General features: G+C 32.1%; 1 protein-coding gene across 1 annotated transcript; it reads left to right on the top strand.

The window, feature by feature from the left end:
* Positions 1–923: 923 nt before the first annotated feature.
* On the top strand, positions 924–14,776 carry LOC114326676 (THAP domain-containing protein 2). The gene is made up of 3 exons (XM_028275081.2): positions 924–1,197; positions 6,587–6,773; positions 13,569–14,776. Exons 1-3 carry the CDS (start codon positions 1,127–1,129, stop codon positions 13,962–13,964), a joined length of 654 nt encoding a protein of 217 aa, XP_028130882.2. The 5' UTR covers positions 924–1,126; the 3' UTR covers positions 13,965–14,776.
* The last annotated feature ends 311 nt before the right edge of the window (positions 14,777–15,087 follow it).

Genomic DNA, 15,087 nt, shown 5'->3' with positions numbered 1-15,087 from the left:
AAACATAACCTGCATCTTATTTTTTCTTCTGATTATTTTTTTGGACTATGGTCTTGACAATTATCCAGCAACCAGGACTAATATAATTGGCCAATATAATTAAAAGTGCGAATAAAAGTACAGAGCGTAGAAATAGAGGTCGCTTTGCCGAACTTGCACGGTCCCAATAATGTTTAATATCCATTTTGATAGAATTCAAACAAATTACAATTCATACAAAATACAAATTTTAATAAGCAAAGCAGTAAGCACACAAAAATAAACAGAGGTAACCTTTAAAATTTTAAATAATTCATATAAACTTATTATTTTTCTCAATGGTCTCTTGCGTAAGCAGTCATCCAGTCTCACGAACTTATATATTAAATATTAAAATTATAATGAATAAAATAAAAAACATAATTAATTTTACTATTAATTCTGTGTATTCGTTTAGTAATGAGGTTACAATAATATTTCAGTTCATAATTTGTGTCTTTCTAGATAAGTATCTATTTTTCTCATTTTGTATATTTCACATACATAAATTTTATCAGAAAAGTATAAGTTTCAAACCGCGAGATAGCGCTACCGTCGAAACTCATAGCCAATAGGGAAAGCTTAGTAAATCTCTCAGCGGCTGACTTCCAGCGGTGACGTCTGACAGCTACTGCTGGCTCAGCTGTCCAGCCGCTGTGGTCGTCCGAACGCACCCAATATACACGGATTATACGAAATATGACAGAAGCTCGAAACAAATGACTGTGAATGAAAAGCCCTATTACACAGCCACCTAATTTATGAACCTTGGCCACCTACGGGATCCACAGCCACAGAATGCGAAAGAATTGTTCACAGAATAGGAAACAATTGTATTCTGTGCTGTGTCAACAGTCAACAGTGCATCAGCCTAGCATGAAACAACAAGAAATGACACTGATGACAAATGACAACCGTTTTCTAACCTTCTTTTCTTGTTTACCTATTTTGAAATTCAAAAGGCAAACATATTAGCAATATTAGTTCTAGTTGGTGTTATTACTTATAATATACCTGTTGCCAGGACGTTTTACATTAATTTTTTATCTTAAGTTAGGAATAGTGTATATAGTAGTTACATAGTGTTAGCACAGTGTTAGTAATCATTATGGTTAGTTGTGCATCTTGTGGTTGTACTATGACCCAGAAAAGTAAGAATGAAGGAATTACGTTTCATAGGTAAGCTGTAAATTATAGCAACTTTCAACTATATTATGTAGTTCTTCAATGCATGCATTTAAATACATTGTATTTAATTGTTTAAAAGTTGCATATGAACATCAAAGATCAGCTGTGTGTATAGGCCTACCAGCTGGAAATGCTCCTGAATATGCAATCAATTAATTGAACTTATTAATGTAAAAAATGGCACTTAACTGATTGTTTTCAATAAAATATTTTATTATTATGTTTTTCTCTTGATCTATAGCTGTTTGTCTAACATCAAACGTATGTGACTTCATTAACAAAGTACAATTGAATCGTTTATTGTTGAAAGAGAGCAAGCACCATTTTCTACTTTTCAAGTTATAGTAAAAAACCCTTCTCTCTTTCTATATGTATGTACATCATTTGGTGTTAAATGTAGTTTCATAGTACAGTCGAACCAAGCGGGTTCAACTATATAAACTATATCCATGCAAGTGCATCAGTGCTTGCTTCCTTTCAACACCAAATGACACAGATAAAAAAAGAGAGAAGGGTTTTTTACTGTAACTCGAAAAGTAGAAAATGGCGCTTACCCCCTTTCAATATTAATCGATTAAATTTTTGTAAAGCACATTTTAAATAGTTACCAAAAAACTTCAATCAATAAACTTTTACACAAATTTCTTGAAAATGTGAAAATTGCCAATTGACATCTTGCATTAACAGCTTCAATATTACTCATGTTCTAAGTTATTGTCTATACTAGATATAATTTTCTTGATTGATAATGTGTAAGTTTAAAGGTGACAAATTTTGCAGATTACAGTTGAAGGGTTTTGGGGGAAAACATGATAAGCGCCAATTTATTAATTTTAGAATTTTACAAAAATATAGTACTTCTAACTGGTCCCTACAAAATGTATAAATTATACAGGGAAATAAGCCTGTAACTATCATGATTATTCCAATCAAAAATATACATACAGGGTAAGAATCTAATAACATAACCACCAGCCGTCCAGGGAAATAACTAGAAAGTCCATTTGATTGTGTCATTTTTATTTGGTGTTGACTCCTGCCATTTCTACATGATCATTTACTTTTTACTGTTCGTTTCTTTTACGGGTTTACTGCCAATATCTTCTGAGAATTATAGGGATATAAAATAGCTCATGTAATATCAACATAATATTCATATTAAAATATTTCTGGTTTCCAACGTGTAGTATTTACCTATGTCATTTCCTATTATCATGATTAGTAAACCTATAAACCAGAGTTTAGTTCTAGCAGGTAGAGATAACATCGTTTAATAGTCGCTTGTGAATTCAAACAATATAAGTTAAAAGTTGAACAGTTTTGCTATAAATACAACTGTAAGTAGAAAAACTTAATTTTTAAACAAGAAATACAATTTACATTTCATCGATCTACTTGATCGAAACTTGAATATTGCTTTACACAAAAAGTTAAGCAATTAGTGGTACCAACACAAAAAGTTAAGCAATAGTATGGTTAATATTATTATAATGGATTTAAATTGTCAGGCATGCCGTAAAATTATAACACCGACAGATTGTAGCAAACTGGAATGTTCTGGATGTAAAACAACATGGCACTGTGTTCCTGCTCAATCCCAACCCTTAAATTTTTTCACCTGCAACCTTGTTGATATGGAAGTGTCAAAATTGTACCACAGAAGCAGATGCTAGCACAATGCACTTCAACGCAATTAGGGCTCAGTTTTCTAATTTGACTAACGCTATTGCAACATGTAACACTCAAATGTCTGATTTACATAATTTAGTATATTCTCAGTCGACAAAAATTGACGCTTGCATCTCGGAAATAGCAGTTCTAAGAAGAGAAAACGAACAACTAAAAATTAAAATCCAAAAATGGAATCTACTCCTCCCGAAAATATCCTTATAGAGCTGGCTGATAGGAAACAAAGAGAAAAAAATGTTTTGCTGATGGGTGTTCCAGAAAATAATACAGAATCCGATGAAGTTAATGCACATCAAATATTAAAGCAGGTAGCTCCTAACTTACAAATAGCTTCGCATCGCCGGCTAGGCTATCTTCGCCAAGATATGAAACCAAGGCCGCTGAAAATGACTATGATGTCCAGTGAAGATGTCCTTTTTGTCCTTAAAAATAAATCTAAACTAAATCAAAACTCAAACTCCAACATATATATAAAACAAGATTTGACACCCTGCCAGTCAAAATATATGGCTGAATTACGAACAGAGCTGCAAAGTCGTATAGATAATGGGGAGAAAAAATTAATGATTAGATACATAAACAAAATACCAAGAATTACTACCAGAGAAGCAACCAAACGTGGTAGAGAGGAACAGGAATCGCCTAGACGTGAAATGGGACTCAAGACTTCAAAGCCTGCTGTATATGGCACAAACTCATCTGTACCTGGATAACAATCATTCAAAATTGTTTTTCAAGGAATTGGAATTCAAAATTTTGGAACTGTCAAGGATGTGACATCTTCAATTTCATGGTTTGTTTCCTTTTGTACTTTGCTCTTATTTAGCAGTTCTGTGAAATAGTTTTGCCAGTTTCTCATTTTTATGTATCCCAGTATCATCTCTCATGTATGGGTTGTTTTTCTGATATCCTCTTTCCATTTTTTTGCTTCCTGGTAGAACAATCTTATTTCATTTTTTTGGAATTTTTTTTCTATTTCTTTCAGTTTGTTCTCGTTTTGCTTCTTTTCATGATTTTTTCAATTCTCTGTATTCTTCTCTATCGCTATCTTCGTTATTAGTGAGATTTTTGGATCTTACCTTTCTTATTGCCTCTGCTACTTCTTGACATTATTCATCATACCAGTATGGCATGTTTTAGAATACCTGGGGCATTTGTTTCTATGTACAAACCCTGTATAACTATATTTTTTCGCCTTTTTCATTTTCCAAACTTTCCAGCCGTTCCTCTATTTGAAAAAGTGCCTGTTTTAGTTTTGTGTTTTCTTGTTTTAATGATATTCTCTTGTCTTAACTCTCTTATTTCTTCTCTATATTATTTCTGTTCTCTGCGAAACTCGCTGACTTCTCTTGATTGTTCTTCGATCTTTAAACTTACTCCTGCCATCATTTCCATAATTTTCTGTGCATTTTCTTCCATTTTCTCCCTTCTACAGGTAGTAGATCTGCCTATTTTTCCACTTTTGTTGAAAACCCGTTGCAATTCTTTCTCTTGGTCTCCTTTTCTCTTCTTGTAGTTTTCGTCTGTCGTAGTACCGTCACTTTATATTCGAAATAGATCTTCGTATTTCAGTGCTCAATTTCAGTTAGTGATAGCGCATAACTTTTTGTTAAATTTATTATTACTTATCGCACCCTCAGTAATATAGAGGCACAATTCAAGAAAGCAGATTGTTGGGAAATCGCGTTTAAAGATTCTGGTTTCCAATATTACAGCTATTTTTTCAAATAACATGCTTAGTATTTAAGTTATAAATGTGAAATTTGGCAGATTTGTTACTTGATAATTACACAATAAATAGCCATGATAAAAAATAATAATATAAATAAATTACAATAATTACATGTAATGGAAAAAAATACTTTCAAATTAGTCCCATGTATTACAAAAAAAAAATAACATAAATAAGGAACTCTTTAAGTTTAATCCCTTATATTATGAATGCTCTGTCACTGTTTATGAAAAATAGCGATCTATTATGAATTATACCCATTCATTTATTATATTTTCTATAATATAACGGCTCAACTAAAAACTGTTCTATATAATACAAAATGTTAAAACACAAACTCAGCAGGATATTCGTCATTGAAAGACATGTTACTGATTGCTACCTTGTAGCAGTAAAAACAAGCGGTGGGTGGGAGAGTAGAGAGAGGCACAAATATATTTACTGAACCATTTAATGTTCTTTTTATCTCTCTTTCAGCGCTAATCGGTAGAGAATTTCATTTTGTGCCCATATCATTTAAAACCACAGTTTACACAAATTTTGAGTTAGGCCCTTATATTACTGAGGGTGCGTTATGTACTAGACTATTTATTATTACTTTTGTACTAGACTAGTTTTTATACAGGGTGTCCCGAAAAGAATGGTCATAAATTATACCACACATTCTGGGGTCAAAAATAGTTTGATTGAACCTAACTTACCTTAGTACAAATGTGCTCACAAAAAAAGTTACAGCCCTTTAAAGTTACAAAATGAAAATCGATTTTTTTCAATATATCGAAAACTATTAGAGATTTTTTATTGAAAATGGACATGTATAATTCTTATGTCAGGAACATCTTAAAACAAAATTATAGTGAAATTTGTCCACCCCATAAAAAATTTATGGGGATTTTGTTCCCTTAAACCCCCCCAAACTTTTGTGTACGTTCCAATTAATTCATTATTGTGGTACCATTAGTTAAACACAACGTTTTTAAAACTTTTTTGCCTCTTAGTATTTTTTCGATAAGCCAGTTTTTATTGAGATGCGGCTTCTTTTTCAATATATTTACGTAAAAATTTTATGGGGGTTTTGTTCCTTTAAACCCCCCTAATGTTTGTGTACGTTCCAATTAAACTATTATTGTGGTACCATTAGTTAAACACAGTGTTTTTAAAACTTTTGTCTCTTAGTCTTTTGTTCATAAGTCACCTTTTATCGAGATGTAGCTTCTTTTTCAAAATATACCTAAAAATGTAAATTATAAATAAATTCTCAGATTATTAACAGATCTCTATAACCGTACTTAACCATATACAAATATGTGGTGGATTCGACAAATATTCAAAATATCTCGATAAACACTGGCTTATCGAAAAAGTACTAAGAGGCAAAAAAGTTTTAAAAATAATGTGTTTAACTAATAGTGCCACAATAATAATTTAATTGGAACGTACACAAAAGTTTGGGGGGGTTTAAGGGAACAAAACCCCCATAAAATTTGTATGGGGTGCACAAATTTTACTTAATTTTTTTTTAAGATATTGCTGTCGTAAAAATGCCACATGTCAATTTTCAATAAAAAATCTCTGAGAGTTTTCGATATATGAAAAAAAATCGATTTTCATTTTGTAACTTCAAAGGGCTGTAACTTTTTTTGTGTGCACTATTGTATATAGGTAAGTGAGGTTCAATCAACCTATTTTTGACCCCAGAATCTGTGGTATAATTTATGACCAATCTTTTCGGGACACCCTGTATATACTTACTAAACTCATTGTTATAAAACTGTAGTTTTTAAAAACAATAAATGTCTATCTATCTATCTAAACCTAAAAACCCTAATTATTACAAATTAGTGTAGCCGTTTTCATATTAATACGTTTTGATGTGTTTTTTGGCTCTCCTGTAAAATTAACAAACTGGTGCTTATCATGTTTTCCCCCTTCAATTTCATTAATAAACATAATTTGTAGTTTTCCAAAAGATTGTCGCAGAAGATTGTGGATTGAATTCCTAAGAAAGCCAGACTGGTTACCAAAACCATCAAGTGTTCTGTGTTCACACCATTTCGCCCAGGACTGCTTTGATAGAATGTCTAAACTGAAAGTAAGACTACAAGCAACTGCTGTCCCTACAGTGGAAGTGACTAGATTGAAATATGTAAGTAGTAATTTAAACATAAATACTATATACAGAGTGAGTTTTATGTATGGAAACCCTTCATTATCTCGGAAACGGCTTGTACGATTGTTATAGATTTTGGCGGGCAAGGGTTTTCTAACGCGGCCGATATTATAAGTGGTACATAATTACATTTTTGTCAGATCTTCCGTTTTCCTGGAAATGTAATGAATTTTCTTATTTCAAATGGAACACCCTGTATATATTTTTACGTTTTGAAGTCCTTAATAAATACTGATTATTTTTCATTCCCTATACCTAAATGCCATAATTTCGGAGTTATTGCTATAAAAGATCTTTTATAATTTTTCTCTAAAATTAATCGTTTTCGAATTATAAACAATTTAAAACTGAAAAAAAAAAACGAAAAATGATGATTTCTAAGGTTTGAAAACACAAATAAAAAATAATATTTTTGAAACTACGAAGTGCATAAATCAAGTTCAAACCTTTTTTTATCAGCTACCGATAAGTACATTGTATATTATATAATCCGGTTCTCTTTTACCGTGAGGTGTCGAGAAATCTGCTTTTACTTCCTAATCATCTCTCTCCAAAGTTTTCTGTTGGATGTCCTTCTCTTGGCTTCCTCCCATGCGAGGTTTCTGCTTTGTAATGATTTTCCCACAGCTTCGTTCCATTGTTGACACGGTCTTCCTCTTCTCCTTGTACCAATTCCCTTTGCTTCCCAAACTACCTTGACTTGCCTATGTGGATCTAACCTATTTAAATGACCGAACCATCTTAGTTGCGATCTTTCTATTGCTTTGTTGGCACTCTCAACATCTAGGTTGTTTCTTATCGTTTCATTTTTTACTTTGTCCATCAGCGTAACTCCTTCTACTCTTCTTAAATACTTCATTTCAGAAGATTGTAGGGAGGTATATTGTCTTATGTACTGACACTTTTGTCTTCTTGCTAATTTCTCTTTTGCTAATGAGACCTGAATTCAGGGAGTGATATAGTCGTGATGTATTAGCATTCTGTTGTTCAGCTCTTTTTGCATTTTTCCTTTTCCATCTATTATAGTTCCTAAATATTCAAAATCCTCCACTTGTTCTACTAAATTTCCGTCTAGGTTTATATGGATTTCTCTGGGTGTCTTGGATATAAGTAGAGTTTTGGTCTTTGCTAAATTTATTTTCATTCCTTTGTCTGCAAGTTCTCTCGTCCATAAATTTAGGTTGTTTTGCAAAGATTTCTCTGAACTTGCTATTAATGCAATGTCATCTGCAAATACACATTCACTTATCGTTATACTTTTTAATCGATGGTAACCTAAATCTAATTTTCGGGACTCTCTACTGCATTTTTCTATTACTTCATTCATATATATATAATGAATAGCAGTGGGCTCAAAACTCCACCTTGCCTTACTCCTTGTGTAGTAGCAAATTTGTTTGATTCACAGTTTAATGCTCGGACAATGTTCCAACTCTTCCAGTACATAGATTTTACTGCATCAATTAGTTCTACTCCAACATCGAACTGTTCAAGTGCTTTCCAAATGTGATGTCTGGGTACCTTGTCAAAGGCTTTTTCCATGTCTATGAAACACATGTATATATCTTTGTCAAAATTAAGGAATTTTTCTGTTATTTGTCTTATAGTAAAGATATGATCTTGGACACTGTGCCTCGGTCGGAAACCACTTTGTGCATCGTGTAGTTGATGTTCCACTTTCTTTCTCAGTCTCATCTCCAGTATTCGTTCATAAACCTTAGCCGGGACACTTAGCATGGAAATACCTCGATAATTTGAACATTCCTTTTTATCTCCCTTCTTAAATAAAAAAGCCATTACTGCTGTTGCCCAATCTTCTGGAATGCGTTTCTGTTTCCAAATTGCTATCAGTAATTTGTGTAAGTAGTGTAATGCAGATTTTCCCATATATTTCAACCATTCTGCCTTGATATTATCTATTCCTGCCGCTTTACCATTTTTCATTTTTGCGATGGCTTCGGTTAATTCTTCCAATGTTATTTCATTACTCTCGTTTCTCGCCGTCCTATATATGATCTCTTCTTCTTGTTCTTCTTCATCATCTGTTTCATCTGCTTCCAGTAACTCTTTGAAATATTCACTCCATCTGTTAACTATATCTTGTGGTTGGGTAAGTATTTCACCTTTTTTATTTGCACGACAGTACTACCTGATTTACCTCTCATTTTTTTCAGACCTTTATAGAACAATTTTTGGTTTGTCCTACTGTCTTGCTCCATCTTTTCTCCAAATCTCTCCCACTTTTCCGATTTAGCTTTTTTAACTTTTTCTTTCACAAGCTTTCTTGCTTCTTTGTATTTCTGATACATATGTGAACTGTTATTTTCTAGATAGGCTCTCCATGCTACTTTCTTTTCTTTCACAGCTACTTTTATCTCTTCGCTCCACCAACTAGTCCTTTTTTTGACCCACCAGTAATTGTATATCCGCAAATTTCACCAGCAGCATTGGAAATAGTATCTTTGAAGAATTTCCACTGTTGTTCAATAGTTTGTCTTTGTATCCATTTTTCTTTGAAATTTTCGTCAGTGGTTTTGTTGAACTTGTTTCTCACTTCAATATTGGCTAATTTATGTGTTCTTACAGATCTTTTTTCTTGTATATTTGCATTTCTAGTATTATTTGTGTTCTGCTCTTTTCCTTTTATTTTTCCAACAACTAGAAAATGGTCGCTTCCTAATTCTGATTTTCTAGTCACTTTCACATCTTGAATTTTATTTTTGTGAATTTTCTCTATTATGATGTAATCGATAATAGATTTTTCATTTCGGCTTGGAACTACTCGGGTATATTTGTGTATATCTTTATGCCGAAAGAAAGTATTCATTATAACTAGACACTTTAATGTGCAAAAATCCATTAGTATATCACCGTTAATATTTTTTGTAGTCTCTCCAAATTTACCTATGACGCCATTGCTTTTTTGTGCTTCCTTACCAACCCTTGCATTTAAATCACCTACTATTAGGATTGGACTAGCACTGTTTTCATATAATTCTTGCAGTTTACCCCAAAACTCATCTTTATTTTTCTTACTATCATTTTCATTGGGACCATAAGCAATTATAATAGTCCAAATATTCTCTCCGTCTAGGTCGGTTCTTATTGTCATTAATCGTTCATTAATTGCTTCCCAACTTTTTATATTATTAACAAAATCGTTGTTAACTAGGCATCCTACTCCCGCTTGTGCCCATCTTGAACTATCGACTCCACTGTACATTAACGTACAATCATTAATCATCATCTCTCCCGTCCCTTTTTTCTTTACTTCAGTTAGTGCAAGTAGTTTCAGATTAGTCTGCTTGAACTCCATAACAAGTTCAATTTCTCTACCAGCTATACTTCTAATATTCCAAGTTCCAATGCTGATTTTTTTACTTTTGTTTGTTATTTGATTTTCCTTGTTTACTATATCTACAGTGTTTATTTCGCTAATACCTAGATTATGTCCTTGATTCGTTGCCTGGTTCGTTACTGGTAATTCCACTTGATCACTTATCAGTTTTTTGAATTGTACATGATTTTGTTGTGATCATGCTGCTCCTCTAAAGTTTCGCTTTGCCTATTCCATACCCATACCTGGTTATTTACTATCATCTTCTTGTATGCCACCTTGACGTTTTTACCTTGATTTCGCTCTAGTTTTGCTTGTTCCCTTATTATTTTCTGGATACGACGCTCCTGGTAAGTTAGATCTTCGTCAATGAATATTCTGGCCCCTGGAACATCTTTAAGTTTTTTCTTATTGCTAAGTATTTCCTTCTTTTTATTCAGATTTACCATTTCTACTTTATATCTCTTATTACCTATCTTAGTGACTCGGTTTATTTCAGCTTCAACTTTTAAGTATTTCTTAATGTTGTTCACAGTTTCTTCTACAACTTTTTCAGGCTCCGTTTCGTTTATATCTAAGCCTGTGATTGTTAAATTATTTTGTCTTTCTTTTTTCTCTATAATTTCCATTCTGTTTTGAACAACTACCAACTGTTTTTTCAATTCTATGTTTTCTGTTTGTATATCTTTGAATTTTTCTATGTAGTATTGATTGACTTGCCTTAGTTCTTTAACCTCCAGCATTACTGATTTTACTAATTCCATTAATTCCTTTAATTCATCCATTCTTGTTTTCACCTTGAGTTATCTTCTAAATTTATTCTACAAGTAATTTGGGGTTATTTTATTTTAAAAAATTATTTTTATATTTGTTAATGTAGCAAAATCGCCCGTCCTCTCATATCCTCTTCATTAACAGTTAAAAAACAATGTTTTAGAATAAAACGTGCCAAAAATGTTTATAGGAGGCTGATAGAAGAAGGTTTGAGCTTGAATTTAGGTACTTCGCAATTTCAAAATTTATATTTTTTACTTGTGTTTTTGAACATTGAAATCGTCATTTTTCGTTTTTTTTTTTTTCAGTTTTAAAATTGTTTATAAGTAACTCGAAAACGATTATTTTTAGAGAAAAATTACAAAAGACCTTCTTTATTTATAATGATCCAAAGAACCTAAAATAGTTTCTACCCATGCCGAAAAAATTGATTTTTATAATCTGTTTAAATTTTTTTAAAATAAATGTAGCAGCCAATGACTCCCAAATTATGGCATTTATTTATAGGGAATATATCATAAAAATAATCAGTATTTCTTAAGGACATCAAAACGCAAAGAATATACAGGGTGTTCCATTTTAAATAAGAAAGTTAATTAAATTTCCAGAAAAAGGGAAGATCTGTTAACAATGTAATTACCACTATAATATCGGCTGCATTAGAAAAATCTTACCGACCAAAATCTATAAAAATCGTGCAAGCCGTTTCCGAGATAATTGAGGGTTTCCATACATAAAACTCACTCTGTATATACACTGGTATTTAGAAGTCAATGCCCTTCCGGTAGGGATCTACGGGGGAGTGTCACCGGGCCGCAAGCCCTTATCCCTTGCCGTACTGCTCCCTCATAGGCCGATCAGATGCCCGCATATTCCTGTCTAATCATCAGATTCATATTAGAATTTCATACTCACGTTAGCCTTTTTTGTTTTTCCTTTGACCTGGCTGGGGCTTGAACTCACATTCATCACCTTCACAGCGAAGTGAAGGCGCTAGTCCCACTGAGCTGTCTGATAGACAACATAAATACTAAATTCGCGATTAAAAACAAAGTATCTGACCTCTGGTGGAATAAATTTAAACTACTATAAACACAAACACTGGTGGTGTAAACAAACCAGAAAGCTGTTGATTTGAGAACTTCCGAAATAGGTCGATTTTTATTTTTAAATTATATTTTGGCATATAGACTATATTAGTGACGTCATCCTTCTGGGCGTGATGACGTAATCAATGATTTTTTTAAATGAGAATAGTGGTCGTGTGATAGCTTATTTGTGAAGGTTATTCAATTCTCTATTCAGTAAATAAAGATAAACATAATTAGCTATACAGGGTGTCCAAAAAATTTTTTTGAATTAAAATAATTGACAAAAAAAAGAAGAATGTGTGTATTTAATTCGAAATACATTTTACTGTTGCCAGAAATCAGATAAAATGTTTATTTTACAAACAAACATTGCTTTTCGCTTAAATCAATGTTCAAGCCAGCTCCAGCTGGCCCCCTGCCACTTGGATGTTTGAACATTTAAGTTAAGCGAAAAACAATGTTTATTTGTGAAATACCTAAACATTTTATTCTGATTTCTGGCAACACTTAAATGTATTTTGAATTAAATAAATTACATACATTCTTCTTTTTTTTATCAATTAATTTAATTCAAATTTTTTTAACACTTTGTATAAATAATCATACAAATGTTCTGTATTATTGAATACATAATTAAATAGCCTTTCAAATGGGCTAGCACACGACCCCTATTATCGTCTAAAAAAAATCATTAATTACGTCATCACGCCCAGATGGATGACGTCACTAATATGATATATATGCGAAAATGTCATAATTTAAAACTAAAAATCGACCTGTTTTGGGATTTGTTCTTAAAGTCGTCGGTTTACGAAATAACGAATTTATTCCTTTCATTTTCACCATACTGTATAATATTTAGAATTTAAACCACTAAAATATACTTACTTTTCCAGCTATCTACATTAAATTTATGAAGTTAAATGTTTTAACTATTTAGAATGGGAAATAAGCCACAATATTATTAAAAAATGATTTTTATTAACGTTTCGACGCCCAAATCGGGTGCCGTTGTCAATGGGCGTCGAAACGTTAATAAAAATCATTTTTTAATAATATTGTGGCTTATTTCCCATTCTAAATAGTTAAAATTGTAAAAATGCCACAAGAAAATAGCTTTAGAACAAGATTAAATGTTTCTTTGGCTTATTTTTCAATATTTTTCTTTGAATTTTTTGAATTATTCTATGAGTTGTACTGAATATGCTTATTTAATTCAAAAATAAAATAATTCCACTAGGCTTTAAAAAAAATTCCCAAAAATGTGCTTGAAATGTTGATTTCATACCCTACACCCCCCTTAATGATAGCTATGACAAGATTTTGGTAGTCAACCCTACAAGTAATATTTGTCTATGTATGAAATTTAATAAAAAAGATTGTTTCATCCCGAAAGCAGATGGGTGAAGGTCGACATATATTCGGATCTTAAGACTATATCTACTTCAGTTTTATACAATCTCTTTTTGTACTTACTTTTACTTGTACTTGACGTTATTTGCTCAATTACGTAAGAATTTTATGCAAATAAAAAATTGTTCTATTCTAATGTATTCATATATATTTTAGGTTCGATCAAATTATCCAACTTTATATTCAACGGCAAATGAAAATTCCAGTCAGTCAACAAGCAGTTGTTTATTGAAAACAAATTTAACTTTGTCCTCAACTGCAAATGATGTGTTTAGTCCACCAACAAGCAGAAGTGTATTGAAGAAATATGTATTATTAACTCCAAAGAAAGAGACCAACGAAACTACTACACTAGAAGCTAGCGATGGGCCAATAAGCAGAAATTTATTGAAGAAAAATCTATTACTAACTCCAAAGATAGAAACAAGTGAATCCACTACAATAGAAGCTAGCAATGCATCAACCAGCAGAAGTTTATTGAAGAAGAATTTATTACTAACCCCAAAGAAAGAGACAAACAAAACGACTACAATAGATGTTAGCGATGGGTAAAAAAGCAGAAGTTTATTGAAGAAGAATGTATTACTAACTCCAAAGAAAGAGACAAACGGAACCACTACAATAGAAGCTAGCGATACGTCAATAAGCAGCAGTTTATTGAAGAAAATTGTATTACGAACTCCAAACAAAAAGACAAACGAAAACACTACAATAGAAGGTAGTGGCCAACCTCGGCAGGTATTCACAACTCCACCGAAAAATATATGCACTGCGATAAACGCTGATGATACACCTCAAACGATATTTTTAAAAAGGCAACTAAGTATTCAGTTTTCAGAAAATCTTTTAAAAAAGAAGAAAATTAGATCGCTTCAAAACACGGTGTTGTATCAGAAGAAACAAATAAAAAACTTAAAAAGTGTAATATCAACTTTGAAGAAACAAAGTATCAAATGAAGATGAATCGCAACTGATCTACTGGAAGATTTGTTGAAGACCATGTGAAGATGGCATCGACATCCTCAAATATGACAACATCGTCATCAATACCGCAAAAAACAGGATCAATATGAATGAGGAAGATAGGAAGGTGATAAAATCGAGGTTGGAAAAATAGAAATTCGTCAAATGGAAAAAAGCGTCAATCAAATATATCAAAATCTGCAGACCTTCTCGATACTGTCAGACCAACTACTGACAGTGGCAGAAAAAAAAGTCCGCTGGTTCGGAGACGACTATAAAAAAAATAGAGATGGACCTTCAGATAGCTATTTCAAAAAAAAATGATTATGATATAAGCAATCTAAAAAAAATAATTAAATAAAATCAATAATAGTAGATAATAAACAAATACACATTTCTAACTAACTAGTATTATTTTGTTTCCCTAACCTTTTCATTTTTCAGTTACTATTATACACACACCGGCAACATTAAAGGAACACCTTAAAAATTTGAGATGTTTGATGTCTCGGATTTCCTAAACCAGTTGTCCTATTTGAGTGATTTTTTTAGTATGTTATAGCCTTATCATTTAAGAATATCGGTGTAATAATATTGTTGCTAGACAGGTAAATGTCATTTTATACCGGGTGTAACAATCATACTGTGTTTTTTCATTAAAGTTTGGACACCCTGTGGAATATTCTAGCATACAGAAAATATTGAAATTAAA

This window comes from Diabrotica virgifera, chromosome 1 (assembly GCF_917563875.1).
Source record: "Diabrotica virgifera virgifera chromosome 1, PGI_DIABVI_V3a".
Classification (NCBI taxonomy): Eukaryota; Metazoa; Arthropoda; class Insecta; order Coleoptera; family Chrysomelidae; genus Diabrotica; species Diabrotica virgifera.
Note: the sequence above shows the minus strand (reverse complement) of the source record. Positions and strands in the feature narration are given on the sequence as shown.

Excerpts from the sequence above, each read along its gene's own strand:
- LOC114326676 (XM_028275081.2), top strand. The coding sequence starts at position 1,127 with ATGGTTAGTTGTGCATCTTGTGGTTGTACTATGACCCAGAAAAGTAAG. Across the intron at positions 1,198-6,586 it reads GAAGGAATTACGTTTCATAG|TTTTCCAAAAGATTGTCGCA; the intron begins GTAAGCTGTAAA and ends CATAATTTGTAG. Across the intron at positions 6,774-13,568 it reads AAGTGACTAGATTGAAATAT|GTTCGATCAAATTATCCAAC; the intron begins GTAAGTAGTAAT and ends TATATATTTTAG.